The 16,062-nt window shown below is 35.8% G+C and overlaps 2 protein-coding genes across 2 annotated transcripts in view; one reads left to right on the top strand and one right to left on the bottom strand.

Annotated features, from left to right (window-relative positions):
- Window positions 1-8,640: 8,640 nt before the first annotated feature.
- On the bottom strand, window positions 8,641-10,432 carry LOC134650571 (mpv17-like protein 2). Its single transcript, XM_063505525.1, has 4 exons — window positions 10,387-10,432; window positions 9,868-10,129; window positions 9,537-9,775; window positions 8,641-8,816 (listed from the first exon to the last, which is right to left on the bottom strand). The coding sequence occupies exons 2-4, from the start codon at window positions 10,097-10,099 to the stop codon at window positions 8,676-8,678; spliced, it is 612 nt and encodes a 203-aa protein (XP_063361595.1). The 5' UTR covers window positions 10,100-10,129; window positions 10,387-10,432; the 3' UTR covers window positions 8,641-8,675.
- Window positions 10,433-12,362: 1,930 nt separating this feature from the next.
- Window positions 12,363-16,062, top strand: part of LOC134650325 (uncharacterized) — a 30,202-nt gene continuing 26,502 nt past the window's right edge. The window contains exons 1-5 of the mRNA XM_063505285.1: window positions 12,363-12,829; window positions 12,989-13,111; window positions 13,610-13,781; window positions 14,785-14,936; window positions 15,482-15,637. Coding sequence (XP_063361355.1) covers window positions 12,392-12,829; window positions 12,989-13,111; window positions 13,610-13,781; window positions 14,785-14,936; window positions 15,482-15,637 — 1,041 coding nt within the window. The 5' untranslated portion in view covers window positions 12,363-12,391. The remainder of the gene's footprint in view (window positions 12,830-12,988; window positions 13,112-13,609; window positions 13,782-14,784; window positions 14,937-15,481; window positions 15,638-16,062) is intronic.

The following is a 16,062-nucleotide window of genomic DNA, read 5'->3' as shown; positions in this document are numbered from 1 at the left end:
AAAATCAGATATAATCAATTTCTTTCTTATATTATAACCGACCTTTCTTCTGACCGTTGACACGTGACGTTTTGTTAGAAAATCTGTACGCTTCAAAGCTCCACGTTTGCCTTATCAGTGTTTTTATTGTTACTATGCGTCGGCATCACATCAGAGGTGCTAATTTCACAGTATCGTTATTTTAAAGATAAGAAAAAATAACAATGCTTGCAGCTGCACCTTTGTAAATTATTACATTTACCACCGCAAGCTAATAATTTAAATAAAACAATATAATAAATAACCGCGTTTCATTTTTAACACCACACTAAGTATCAAAATAATATGAGCGCGGTATCGCTTCGGGGCGGTTTATCGTCCTACACTACCAAAACGTAATATCTAGAATATCAGTGACATTAAATTTGAACCTTAATACTATGACGATACCGGTTGTTTTTCAATATGAATGTTGTACTGGCACGTGCCAAGTCGGGAGCAAGCGCTTTTGCGATAATAGAGACAATGGCCTTTGTTTGAAAGATTACGGTTTGAAGCGAAAAGTTCACCTCAGAAGAGCCGTACTATACATTGACTGATTCGTTCATGTGCCGGCGGTCAATGCCACTGCGAGCGGGAAAGCGATACAATAATGCGCGTGCGATAGAGATAGTAAATGGCGGTCAGTACGAAATTCATTTGCAGTTTTAACATAACACGAACTTCTATATTCTGGTCTTTATGTACATATTAATAGAGGCTAAGTTTGTTATACTTATAGGTGCATGGTGATTGATTGATACCTGCTGTGTAATTAATGATACTGCCTACAGATGTGCAAGTTGCGGAAAGTTTCCATAAAATTCGATAAATTCTCGGAAATTTCATGAAACTTTCACTAGGAAATATAGGAAAATTAAATTTAAAATTGGGAAGTTTCAATTCTCATACAAAAATGTAAAAAATTTTGGAAAGTTTCCTTAGGCACATCAGTAATCATGCCCATGAAGTAAATAATTAAATTCATCTTATATTTAAACATTGTAAAGTGATTTTGTACTTTTTTGTCAATATTGCAATAAAATGTTTCAAATGATAAAGGATTTATTTTTTTAATTAGATTTGCATTATCAAATTTGCCAACTTATATTTAGGTAAGTATACCTACTGCCAAACATGCAAATGTTTACAGTAGGCTCGTTTCTATAGTTTGTCAAAGGACTGTCTCATTTCAAACATAGACAGAGATAGGTAATCATACTATGTTTGTCTTACACTAGTACTAGCTCCCAAAAGAAAAGAATGAGTATAGTTTGTTTTGTTCTTATTTACTGACAAATTGGTTTGACCAACTATATTGTATTTATCAGTAGAGTGGAGTCCAGACGAGACAATTTTTTGCCAATCTGATGAAATTGGGAGGCCGTGCTGACACAAAAATGCCAATTTTCGAAGTTAGAATCTATGTAATGCAAATTGGTGATTAAATTGTGTACGTGTGGACGCTAGATGAGATTGGCGCCAATTATTTTCCGTATCAAATCGCTCGCCTGGATACGGCTTATATACTTGGTCAACCAGATCTTGACAGTAGAAAAAGGCGGCAAATTTGAAAAATGTAGGCGCGAAGGGGTATCGTCCCATAGAAAATTTTAATTTCGCGCCTTTTTTTACTGACAAGATTGATTGATCAGCTATAATTACTCAAATGTGAACTATACTCAAACACACCGAACTTGTCAGTAGAAAAAGGCGCGAAATTCAAATTTTCTATGGGAGATCAACCCTTCCCGCCTACACTTCGTAAATTTGCCGCCTTTTCTACTAACAAAGTGGGTGTGCCAGAGACGGACCCTAGGATAACTTACACAAATCGACTGTAAATGGCTTGTTGTGGGTACAGTCTGTGCTGTGCGGGGCAGGCGGGAACGGACTTGAGTGAAAACAACGTGTTAGGACTACGTCTCTTTAATCACTGTCTTACATGGAGTCGCGTCTTATGCTTAAACTATATCTATACTTAACTTACTAGCTACATACCACTACACCTCTGGGGTGAAAAAGAAAAAGAAAAAAAAATAAAAGTTTTTTTTTTTTTTTTACATTAAGAAAATGCTATTATTCGAAATACTGTTTTATTCTATTTTTATGAACTAATTCCACTTTACCGTCCTTCAATATTTTAATATTAAGTCCACAATCTTCGACGACACTGTATGGTCCTTGAAACACTTTGTCCATTTTCGTGCCTTTTTCACTTCTTAACAAAACTAAACTGTCTTTTTCGTACACATTTGATTTAGCGTTTTTGTCATACACTTCTTTACGCTTAGTTTTATCTAAAATTAATTTTTTACGTGCGTCTTTATTAGCTAATTGTATCCTATATCTTAACTCTATAGCATAATTGTCAATATTGTAAACCGGTTCAACAATATCATTACATAATCTACTTGGTAAAATACATTTCTTACCGAAAACAAGTTCAAAGGGTGCATAGGATGTTGAAGTATGTACAGTGTTGTTATATGAAAAACACCAAAACGGTAGCCATTGTCCCCAAGTATCTATATGTTCATCGCATTGTATGCGCAAGAAGTTACGTAAGCTTTTATGAGAGTTTTCGAGGGCACCCAAAGATTGGTGGTGATAAGCTGTGGAATACTGTTTGTCAATTTGCAATAACTTACATACCTCTACCATGACTGAAGACATGAATTCTGCTCCTCTATCAGTCGCTATTGCCTTGGGAACACCGTATCTTAGTATAAAATTACTTACGAACGCCTTTGCGACGGTCACGGTGTCCTTCGCGGGTAATGCATACGCCTCCACATACTTACTGAGCTCACATTGTATTGTGAGTATATATACATTACCGTCAATATCCTTATCTAAAGGGCCGACGATGTCTAAATATATTTTGTCAAATGCCGATTCAGCCGTTGACGTTATGGCCATTGGCTCCTTCAAAATAGGTGAGTGTTTCATTATTTGGCATTTGGAACATTTTTTTATAAACATTCTTACATCGTTCTCTAAAGTAGGCCAATAATATTTCCGTTTTATATTATTCGTCATTCGCCTTACACCCGCGTGCCCACTCGTAGGCAGCAAGTGATAGTCTTGTAATATAAATGTTTTCTCATCATTGTCGACAATTTTCCTAACACCTTCAACAATTAATAATTGAGGACCGGTCCATTCTTTTCTTGAATATATTTCAGTCGAAATTTCTTTTATAAATAACGCGTTTTTAATATCTTTTACTATGCATAGTTTTCTTATATTATTTTTTTCGCAAAAATCTTTCAATTCGCTCACAAATACGTCTCGCGTGAAATGTGACTGGAATTTTAGATTTATATATATCGTTTTTTCGACTGCTACAAACACTAAACATTTTTCTTCTGAATTTACTTTATTTTGACGTCTTAACTCGTTTATAGTTTTTTCGTTCACAAACGTTAAATCTATTATATCGCTCGGCTTCCGTAATATATCTGCAACTCGAGGTTGATCAGGCCTCTCGTCCGAAGATATGTTAGGGTTACCTTGCGTATCCTTCCTTACATCATCTAATCTCTTTTTCTGTGCTCTAGTCAATACCGCTAAAACGTTATGGTTTATCTCTTTTAAATCATCGGAAGTTATAATTACTCTTGACAATGCATCTGCTATTACGTTATCCTTTCCTTTTATATATTTTATCTGAAAATTGTATTCTTCTAGCTCTAAACGAAATTTTGTAAGTCTACTTGAGGGATCCTTCATCCCAAAAAGATACAATAATGGCCTGTGGTCGGTCATTATTGTAAATTTTCTACCATAAAGATAAGGTCGGAAATATTTTATACTCCACACTATAGCTAAAAGTTCTTTTTCTACTCCAGCACTTAAATGTGTCAATTAAATGACTGACAGTGATATCTAAAGCAATGTCATTTGAATGCTTTGTCTATAGGCTCATAAGATGACTGCTAGCAGTCATCTTATGAGTATAATACAACTGCTTTATTTTTTTTAAAGATACAAGTTCCGATCATCTTGATTGAAAGAGGTATGTTTTCATTTACAATAATAACTCTTTTTTTTTTTAAATAATAACTCAATTTTTTTTAAATAATAACTCTTTTTTTTTTAATAATAACTCTTTTTTTTTAATAATAACTCTTTTTTTTTTAATTTTATTTTTTTTTTTTTTTTTTTTTTTTTTTTTTTTTTTTTTTTTTTTTTTTTTTTTTTTTTTTGCAGCTGTCATAGAAAAAGTAATGTATGCAACAGCTCATAATTGGTTCTTAAAATTCAAGGGTCGAAGTTACAAAACGAGACGTAGTCGAGTTTTGTAACTTCGACCCTTGAATTTTAAGAACCCTTATTATATCACTGTTGCATAAACTACTATTTTGTATTGTTGGATAGTTGAGTTCCGCTTTATTAAGGGGTCTGCTCGTATATGCTACTGGTCGCATATTTGAATTACATAGTACTGACGCAATTGCGTTACCGGAAGCGTCTGTCTGTAATATGAATTCGTTATTTTCACTGAAATCCGGGTACTGTAAAATTGGTGGAGTAACTAATGCATTCTTAAGATGTGTAAACGCTTCCTCACACTCCTTGGACCATACGAAAGGTACATGTTTTCTACTTAAATAATTTAATGGTAATGTTATTTCTGCAAACTTGGGTATAAATTTTCGGTAATAATTACAAAACGCTACGAATCTTCTTACTTCCTCTGCGTTTGTGGGTACTGGGTAATTTTGTAGTATTTTTGTTTTCGCTGGGTCGGGTAAAATTCCTTCGGCAGAAACAACATGGCCAAGGTACAAAATATTTTTCTTAAGAAAGTCGCACTTCAAGGGATTAAGCTTCAAATTAACTTGTCTGAATCGCTGAAATACCTTGATTAAATTTTTGTTATGCATTTCCAGATTTCTACCAAATACAATGACGTCGTCACAATATACGAAGCATTTTTCGTAAGTTAGTCCTGACAGTGCAACTGACATTACCCTTGAAAACGCATTCGCTGATATCTTTAAACCCATCGGGAGACGCTTCATATGATATTGCCCTGTACTAGTGTTGAATGCTGTGATTTTCCTACTTTCCGGCTCTAGGCTTACTTGGTAAAATCCTTGACTTAAATCTAGATGACTGAAGTAAATACTTCCTGACAGTGCGTCCAGAATTTCCGTAATATTCGGGAGGGGAAATTTGTCATCCTGTATAGTTTCATTAACTTTTCTAAAATCCACTACTAATCTCCATTTTTTATTACCTGTGCTATCCTCTTTTTTTGGAACTAATAATATAGGACTTGACCATTCACTATTGGATTTTTCAATAATATCTTCTTGCAACATTTTATTAATTTGTTTATTTATTTCTGGTTTTAATGATTCTGGAAGCCTGTATGGTTTGGTATATACAGGTTGAGTATTGGGTTTTAAAGTTATGGATTGAGTCATGATATTTGTTGTAGTTAATTTATCTCCTTCTAAATAAAATATATCTGAGAATTTTGCGCATATTATTTCTATTGATTTCCTTTCTTCTAACGATAAGTGACTTAAATTTATAAGTGGTAATAATTGTTTCACCCTATTAACGTCCGGTTTAATTTTATTGTCCGCGAGTGTACACAATACAAAATTATCCAAAATATCCGTCTCTATGTCAAATACCGGTAATCGAATTTCTTTTTCACTTGTATTTAAAATTTGAACGGGGATTTTCCCATTTTTCGGTCTGACTATACCTCCTGCCAAAAATATATTTTCCATAAGGTGTTTATTTCTAACTACGTAATCGCATTGTTTATTCGTATGAAATGGTAGTAAATGCATTGATTCACTCCGCGCTGGAATTACTAAACAATCATAATCGCTACTCTTATGAATTGGTACCACACTCTCTCCCTCACTAGTAAACAAGGTTAAAGTATCGTTTTTATAGCTGATATCCGCAATGTAAGTTCTCATGAAATCTAAACCTATAATACCATCCTCTATAAATGGTAATTCGTCGAATAAGTGAAATTTATGTTCGAACACGTCCTGGTTCTCAAGCGTTATCATTATGTCAGCATAATTATTCGAGCGAAGCGGTCCACCTATGCCGTTAATTATAACAATGTCTTTGTTTACAATATCGGTCTCGGATATCACGTTTCGTTTTAATATAGATATACCTGCCCCCGTATCTAAAATTAAAGTTCGTTTCTTGTTGTTAATATAGATCGTAATGAAATCGTAACCGCCGTTATAAGCAAACACGTTAAAATCGAAAAAACTGGATCGATTCATTATTTTGGGAATGTTCCTTATTTACGTCGTTCGGCCTGGGGATTGCTGTTAAAATGGGTTTGCCTCGGCTGCCTCGGGAACCCCTATAATAGCCGTATCTCCCCCTAAAGTTTGGCGGATGTTGTAAACGAGGTTGTCGCACATACTGGTTGCCGCGATGAGCGAAGGTTCCGCGGCCTGGCGCTGCACCTGGATACCTAATATCATAGCCTCGGTAGCCTCTGTTCGTGTAACCCTGATAAACGGGTCTGTGTCGGTTATAAAAATAGTTGGACTTACCTCTGCTTCCCACGGAGTTCAGAAATATGTTTTGCGAAGGCTGCTGGGCCGATTCTTCGTCTTCGGCCGCTCGCACCGCGTCCTTGAGGCACTCGTAGTCCCGGGCTGAAATTATTGTTCCTAGCCTCCTATTTCGTAGGCCATCTACAAATCGTTTAACCGCCATTTTCTCGTTTATAGGTCTCAAAATTTCGTAAGCGCTGTCATTGGAATCCGCTTGCGAAATCGTGAGATTTACAAACATTTCCTCGATTCTGTCACCGTATTCCTTTACCGTCATTTCTTTCTGAGTGATATTGTTAAGCTGAGTTAAAATGGAACATGCCGATTTTTTTGTAAGCAGGTATTTTTTCATGTCTGAAATTAAATCTGAAATCTTATCATAATTTTGTTTTAACTTAAGCTTTGCAGCTTTGTTGAGACGTGTTTTTAATACGAAAGAAATCAGCAATTTTTTACAACTATCATTTGTCAAACATGTTTCATACATTTCTACGCTTTCTATAATTTTTTCCGTAACTTCCTCCGTGCCATTCATTACGGGGATTAAAGTGGCTGCCGCTTTGATATCGAATTTATCCATTGTGGCTGTTTTACTAAGAATTTCTTGATTCTCAAATGACAAGATTTTTTTATATATTAAATTTATATTTTGTATAACTAAATCTAAAATATACGCACTTTCGACCACTATCTCACTATCTAATAAGCTAACAATATTTTCATAACTATCGTAAAGTGATTTTGCTCTATCTATTTTCTGTCGTACATAATCTTTTCGCTTTAACCGTTTATCAATACCTAACTTTCGTAGATTAACATGGATTAACTGTAACTCACTGTAAATGTCCTGTAACCGTTGCTCCATCTACGATTATTTTAAACTTCCGCTTCTCCTTCTGGTTGCTCCGCCTTCCTTTTCCATGACAATCTTCTTTGCAGACCTGGTAACACCTCCGATCTAATCTGGCGCCTAATCCATTTCTTCTGTTGCTCCTTATATTTTCTGAATAAATACACAATTACGGCTAATCCAATAACAGCCAAAATTGTACCCAGAAGCCAGTTATTGATGTGTATTTGTTCTGACTGGTCCGTAGTTGCTGCATTACTCCCGGCTGCATTTTGAGTGATGATCACCTCCTTTTCTTCTTGTTTTGAATATGACTTGCCCATATTTTATAAAATAAATTCTCCACGACGTTTGAAAATGCACCACACGAATGAAAAGTTCATATAACACATAATTAATTTGAGTCCTGCGCTTTTATATATCTGTTCATTTTTAGCACTTCCTTTTAATTACAATTAATGTCCTTGTAGCGAAGCGAAACGCGTTCGCGCGTCAATGGCAAGGTCGCCATGTGCTGTGCGGGGCAGGCGGGAACGGACTTGAGTGAAAACAACGTGTTAGGACTACGTCTCTTTAATCACTGTCTTACATGGAGTCGCGTCTTATGCTTAAACTATATCTATACTTAACTTACTAGCTACATACCACTACAGAAATTTAATTTAATTTCAAGGAATTTAATTTCAGTATAATTTCGAACCTTGTCATAGTGACAATAGTATGAGGTCCCTAGCGACTTTCATGATTGTCACTGTGACAAGGTACGAAATGGTACGGTAGTTACATTATTTTGTACTAGACGATAGACGACGACCTCATGCTTCGTAGGCAGGGCACTACCGTCGAGGCTATTGTACTTTATTGGGGGGCGCGGGGAAGGTTACCCAATCTGCCCAGGACTAATTCAAGCCCCACACTCCAACAGAGGGTAACAGCATAAAAAGAAGTTCATTTCAATAAGCATCAAACGAATTTTACTACACTTTACATATATTTTCTATAACTATGTACATAATATTTACATTACATTCTTTACATCACAGAACTGGTTGTGCTGAAGTAAATAGTAGGGGAGCCCATGACGGGATTTTTGTACTTAACAAACCACAATAAAATACTTAATGGTTTTTTAAATGCCCACCAACAAACAGACCAACAACTTCACGGGTACAAGATATCATGTCTTAATCTGACATGCTCCAGTAACAAAAAAAAATCCTCTTGACCTCCCTTACCATAAGGTAAATGCATCAATATTGATCGAAATGTTTTATATAAGATAAAAATACGTTAAATAACATTGTTGCGCCATTTATGTAAAATACCCTATATTTTGTTGGTAAGAAATAAAAGTTGATGAACTGTACTGGCGGCCAAAACAAACAGTCACCCTGAAACAAAGTTGTTATAATAAATAATGACATTTTTTTCACTATAGGGGTCATCCATTAATTACGTCACACGAATTTCTAGGTTTTTTGACCCCTCCCCCCCTCCTTGTCACACTAGGTCACATTTGGCAAACACCTCCCCCCTAGTGTGACGTCACATTTTTTTCTACGAAATCGCCAAATCTTATTAAGTACCTAAGTATTATTAATATTTTATCGAAATATTTTTGACAATGTAAATATTAGTAATTTTATAACCCAAAACTGCTTAGGAAAGAAAATTAAACGAATATAAACGATTATCGTTTTAAAAACTTGTTATTTAAATGTACAGCGAATAAAATAATTTAAATAAATTTTCGGTTACTGATGAAGTTAAAGTGACGTCACAAAGTTTGTGTTTCCCCCCTCCCCCATGTCACAATATGTCACATTTTCTTGACCCCCTCCCTCCCCCTAAACGTGTGATGTAATTAATGGATGACCCCATACCTCTCGCTTTTAAATGATGGTCCCTATGATAGTCCCTTCAAGTTTCAATAAAAAACTTAACCCTTTGCCTATTTAGGGGTTTTTGCACACATTCTACAGTAACATTCTTATAACTGTTCCATATGACTTAAGTTTTGAATCATAAAAGGTTAAAATGTAGGTAATTGTGATATGTCATTAGTAGACAGAAGTTACACAAAATAAAACAATTAGAAATAAAACACTCACAATGTATGTGTACTTGAACTTGTATGCAATCTCATCCTTTGTTTCTTGAGTGCTTTTGTTTTCTAGCATACCCATTCCAATAAAGAAAAATAAAATAGTTGCAGGTGATGCAAACAGTTGATCATAAGCAATTTTTTTGAAAACTGTCTTAATTTCAGCACCAGGTAGTACTTTGTCTAAATATACATAATAGTAGTGGTGTAATGGACCCATAAGTATTCCTACAGTTAACATTCTTGCTGAAACATAAAAAAATAATATACAAGGTCTATCGGATCATTTAGGCCTTATTTAACTACAATATTTTGGTATACTTTCTGTGTTTAAATACCTGATCTTGCCCAATCATATCGTTTTTTAAGATGTTCAGATCGATATTCAAACTCTTGCTGTGCCAAGTCTCCCAAAAACATAAATATTCCTGATGTTAAGCTGTTGGTCAGTAGCAAGTTTTTTGGGTTGAAAAGTACTGCTATGCCTCGATTGAATGCTGAAATGGACCTATGTTGGCTCCTGATAGGGCTCGTAGCCTGTAGGAGCCTCATGCCACACGCGGCATGCATTATGGTATCAGGAGGACAACAGACTAAATTCTGCAAATAGATACTTATATAATTTAGAATGTTCATAAGCAACACAGTCATGCCTTGTAGGTTATTACGCAAATTGCCATAAATCACATAAGCTTATGTTATGTAAACACTTAATTGAAATAAATTTATAAATATTTATTTTATGCACTTGGATAAGCATGTATTATGAACTTGTTTTTACATTATTGACGACTAATTATAATAAAGTTAAATTAAAATTAAAGAATGACAATTAAATACAAATATTGAATACTTACAGTGACAATATATAAATCTATTTGTTACCACATATTTTTACTCATTATCGATCCACTCACTCCCCACAAAATTGAAATAATGCGCCTAAAACTAAATATACATTTTTTTGCTGGAATACACACATTGTCAAGGTTGAAATGAAATGTCAAATATGGCAACTAAAGCCCCCCATTCACACTCCTACATGTAGTCCGGCACGCAGGACTACAGAGTAGGATATAGCTCACACACCCTCCTACATTGTAGTACGCCTTGCACGGTACTGTTTTGCCGTCCATCATCTATACTTCGTTTCTCACAAGTGTCGGTCTACTTGAAAATGTTACGTGCAATAAAAAAAAAATAGCTCTTCTGCTATGTATTTTCTGGTTATTGGATAAAAAAAAAGAGTGTGGGAAAAGAAACTGCTAAAAATTCGCCAGAGTAGTGCGTCATATCTCTTAAGTATTGGTAATAATTGTTGCAATGCCTATTCCTCCATTTTTGTTGGAGTGATTGGGTGATTTTTGGTTCGACAAACAGCGATTTTCTTTATAAATTTCAAAAAAATGGCGCGCACTGTTGTCATACGTCAAACACGGCAGTCCGCAACGTAGGACGACAACCCACACACAATTCTGCGCGGCGAAATACATCGGTGGGCGGGGCTTGCAGGATTTGTAGGACCCAAGAGGCATCCTACTTGGGTGTTGTAGGACGGCACGTAGTCCGCGACCCCCATACACAATCCTACATAAAGGCTCCGTTGCAGCAATTTATCTTTTTTATCTATACGCCACGTACCAATATCAAGTAAATTTAAAAAAATAGCGTAGAAGCTGCAGGAGTTTTTTAATAATACATACCTCCCGAAAAAAAATAAATGAATGTTTTAAAAAGAATTAAATTAATTAAATATCTTTTTTAATTTCATGTTACCTTATAATTTGCTTAAATTATTTTAGATCATATTATAATTTTTATTTAATTTTGTTACTAGCTTACCAACATAGCTGTGCAAATTGTGCAGTGTAGGTACTTACTATGTATGTATAGTTAGATATGTATCTAATATTCATTCATTCAACTATTAGTATGTATTGTTATTTTTATTTATTTAAATTGTAAATGTACTGTCTGCGTAAATTTGGGAGCGTTCAAGTATTACGTAACGCAATTTTTGAACATTTTTGACCCCCCTCCACCCCATGTAACGCGCCGTAACGTTTTTCTGTACCCCCCCCTCCCCCTAGTAAAACATTACATAACCACCAAGTGACCATTTCTTTACTTAAATGCCACAATTATGTGGCGTAAAGTACCTGAAGGGTTAAAGAACAATGTTACGTAACGCGTAGTTCAAACCCCCCTCCCGCCCTGTAACGCATCGTAACGTTTTACAAGACCCCCCCCCCCCTCCCCCAAGTTCGTTACGTAATACTTGAACGCTCCCTTTCCTATTCTTTCATTACTTCCATAATGAGGCCACGTACTCGTAATTTTAATAAGAAAAACCGTAAATTGATACTAAGCACAAACGTCCACACTCGACCGCGTTCGAGCGCGCACTGTGGATTGGGCCACGTGTAGATGCGAACCGCCATCGCTGGCCCACTACCTTCGATGGCTCCTCTACACGATGGGCCAACGCCGGCCACTCCAAGGGACGCAGCCATGCGGTAGAATGAGATAGCAATATCACTTGCTCCCTGTAACGCATAAATGCGTCCCTTGGAGTGGCCGGCGTTGGCCCATCGTGTAGAGGAACCATGCGGACGAAAAACCGACACCGCGGCCATACCATCGCCATTCACCGCGCCATAAGCCAACCGAAACCACTATCCTCTCTACACGTTGGCCCATCATATTGGACCACTAGATTGGGCCAACGTGTAGAAGAACCATAATGAGGCGGACTACAAGGTAGGAGTGTGAATGGGGGGCTTTAGTTCATTCTCCTTGATTCTTGTCAAAATTGTGTCAATATGAGGTCAATATAAATAAATATTACATTACAAAAACATTATGGCCCAATTAAGTGAAAATTTAGATTTTTCTGGTTTATTTAAATTAGATGTCCTTGTTCATCTTGATATAGCTTCGTACAGCTTCTATGAACTTGGTTTAAAAAAGTTCTTGGCTGTTTCCAGTAACAAGGAATTATTATTCTTCTATATTAATCGTGAATCAGAACGCTCAGAGAAGAATTTTGATTGGGATTTCCTAGATAACCCGATCTTCTGTATGTGTTTTGAACCTAGTGGTACTTGGGTTCTTATCGTTAGCGAACAGAAGATCTTGCTAGTTCCGTTTCTTCCTCAATTTACGCCTCAAAATGCATTTGATTGTAAGTGGTCCCTCTCGAGTGTCACAGTTCTTCCACTCGCCAATATTCCAAAGCCTACTACCGTTGTATGGTGGCTTACTAAGGAATCTGAAAACATAATTATTATTGGCTCTAAGGTAAGTTATTTCTGCCTAATATAGACATAGACATAGACATAGAAATTTTTTATTTAACACCACACATAATAAATATACCACCATATATAATACATGTTTTTCCTGTTTAATGTATTTAAAACATAATTCGTTATAGTATTTTTTTATAACTTGTTACAGATTGGAACAGTGACATTTTATAGCTTGGAATCCCAAAGCGTGGTTGGAGAATGTAAAGTTTCAAGTGAAATAAAAGACTTGCAGATTTGCTTTGATGATTCTTTAGATCTACTTGCTCTCTTGGTAATTCTTTTTTTTTTCATATGGCAGAATTTATAGGTACTGATTTTTTATCTCTTAAGTTAGAAATCTAGCACACCACTGTATTATAATAGATACCAGTTTGCGCCACTTGACTCTGTCCTCGGCAAGTTCATCCCATTTGTGAACCGGGATGTTGAAGGCGTGCATGTCTCGCTTGGCGCAATCCTTATGTTGTGTGTATATATGCTAGAGTTAAAAGCAACAAAAGCTTATAGACAGTCTTCCCTTATAGATGGTCTTCTCCTTCTCCAGATTGACCTAAAATGTATGTTTAGTAATTTTAAATACCTTAATAATAAGGTTTTAAGAGTTTATCAGGGTAATCTAGCTTTGGCAACAAGTGAAATGAAAACTTCTAAGTCAGCTTATTTGTTTGTATCAACAGTTGCTTTATGAGTTATGAGGCAGATAATAATGGCAGTAAAATAATGATAAAATATAACCCCAGACAAAATTACACAAGTTCAATATTTTCAGATTTCTGGAGGAAAGTCACAGCAATGGAAATTAGTTCTAGAGCACAGATCATACGGCTACAACTGGCTGCAGCAATGTCGAGCGCAGGCTGACAAGCGTGATGGCTTCATGTCTTACATCAAACAGCTTTCCAAGGATAAGATCACACTCTTTAGTCAGGGTGGCAGTAAAGGTAACATGTTTATATTAGGGATGTACCGCCGACTATCTGGCCTCATTTGTAGTCGGCGATTAGTCGGCGACTAGTCGGCAAAAATGGCAGATAAGTGACAGAAAAACAGGACAAAAAGAAATAAACAGCACATATTTTCATAAGCTTTTTACCTATTTTACCCAAATTTTTATTTAGGGTGCGTACAAAAACTTTTGTTCGAAATTATTGACCTTGTGGTCGCTTTTTTATGTCGGATTGTGCGGTCGCCGTATGAAATATAACCTAAGGATTTTTTATTTAATTTGTTAGCGTTACTATATGATAAATAGCGCGACGAAAGTGGTAAAACGATTGTTTTTTAGTACATTTGAACCGAACTTAGACTAAACTAATGATCTGGCCGACTAGTCGGCCGACTAATCGGCAATCCGAGCGCCGATTAGTCGGCCAAATCAATAGTCGGTACATCACTAGTTTATATGTATTGCAGCAGCATTTTGAAAGAAGCTGCTACATTAATATATTTCATTATGTTATATGACTATTACTGATTAAGTTAGCAGCCGTTTATGAATAACGCCATAAGATTTTTTTATAGATATAGTTGTTGTACAGACAGCAGCAGAAGTTGCTAAGCGGGCGAGGTATTCAAAATTACCTTGAGACACTCTTATTCTCTTAACAATAAAGTCGCGTCAAGAACATTTTGAACACCTGGCCCGCTTAGCAACTTCTGCTGCTGACTGTATGCTATAGTTACTAACTGTTTCTGTATAGTAAATTTTACAATGTATTTTTCTTTCCACTAAACAATGTCATTTCTGTAAATGTTTTACTGACTTCTGAAAGATCCCTCAAAGCTTTTTCAAAGAATACTTATATTTGTCAAATTTGTACATTTTGCATTTTCAAAGTTTTTATTTTCTGATATTTCTACTATAAGATCAGGTGGTTCACCTTGTCGAAATCCTTTTTTAAGCAAAATGATTAAACTATTCCCTCAATTTTTTTTGAACTCCAGATGACAAATCTCAACCCATAGAGTACTGTTTGAAGCCCACTGAATACCTGCCATCCTTTCGCAAGGGATCCAACAATTGGGCACTGTCAGCTCAGTATGTCAATGGAAGACATTTTCTTACAGCATTTGAACTTAATGAAGGCACATTGATTGTAAGTTTAAAACTGTGTTACACATGTTATTATCGTAAAGTAACCAAAGAAGTACTACACTTACATATGGAATGTAACATTTAAAAAGTTAATTGTTTGACTTCAATTTGCTGTTCATTGTTGATTTAATGCATTTTTTAGGTTTCCGTACCTCAAAAGTAAAAAACGGAACCCTTATAGGATCACTTGTGCGTCTGTCTGTCTGTCCGACCATTCCCCCCCTTTATCTCCAAAACTACTGGGTCTAAAATTTTGAAAAAAAAAAATACACAAAATAGTACTTTACCTATAAATGGCAGGAAAACCTATTACAAATGTGCAGTCAAGTTGTTGATCCTAATGTATGGAACCCTTGGAATTGGAACGCGAGTCCGAGTCGCACCCGACCGGTTTTTATTTGAATATTTTGAATACTGAATCGCGTTTTCTACACGAAATTATTTATTGTTTGTGTGCAGTAATGCACAATAAAGAATATTTGCTTAATTTACTAGTGCCTCAGCTTTAGGTCACAAGAGATGATTATGATTTCACATTAATTACAGCTGGAAAGCCCAGAGGAAGAATCTCCATCGAGAACACTCAGACCATGTATTAAGAAGGATGGCCAGTACATACTAGGCCTTTGGTCCCAAAGACTGATATTTCTATTGAGGAAAAATGAGTTGGAAGTGCACAGTGCAAATTTTTCAGTTGTTCAAGTAAGTATCTCTTTTTTTAAGTGTTTACTAGTCGAATTGTGTCTTTGCTATTGGTGCAAGTGGCGAGTATAACATTCCAACACTACTCATATTAAATTGGGGTTTCGAACTTTTCCTCAACAGTCTTATAGTACCTTTATTTTACGCGGATTTCTTTTGTATCAAAATGAATTACCACTTATTAGCAAATTAAGAGAAAGCAACTGAAGGATGCTTAACCTTTTAAGCGCCAGCAATTTTTGATCGAGCGTGCTCGTGTCGCCACCGACAGTAATTGTACCACGCAGAGTAAGGTTGGCATAGTTACGGGAGTTAAATGTGCTGTAAAAACCAAATCAGATCTTTGTCTTATTTATCAGACTGGCGAAATGAGCTGGATATGTAATGTCTTATATATCAGACTCTGGCAGTTAAAGGGTTAATGA

Source organism: Cydia amplana, chromosome 8, assembly GCF_948474715.1.
Source record: "Cydia amplana chromosome 8, ilCydAmpl1.1, whole genome shotgun sequence".
Taxonomy (NCBI): domain Eukaryota; kingdom Metazoa; phylum Arthropoda; class Insecta; order Lepidoptera; family Tortricidae; genus Cydia; species Cydia amplana.
This window is presented reverse-complemented; position numbering and strand designations above follow the sequence as displayed.

What these genes read in the sequence shown, in the direction of transcription:
- LOC134650571 (XM_063505525.1), bottom strand. Translation starts at nt 10,099, where the DNA reads ATGCATGCCGCGTGTGGCATGAGGCTCCTACAGGCTACGAGCCCTATC. An exon ending in ATATGATTGGGCAAGATCAG is followed by an intron (nt 9,776 to 9,867) that starts GTATTTAAACAC and finishes TTTATGTTTCAG; the next exon opens with CAAGAATGTTAACTGTAGGA. An exon ending in AGTTCAAGTACACATACATT is followed by an intron (nt 8,817 to 9,536) that starts GTGAGTGTTTTA and finishes ACTTTGTTTCAG; the next exon opens with GGTGACTGTTTGTTTTGGCC.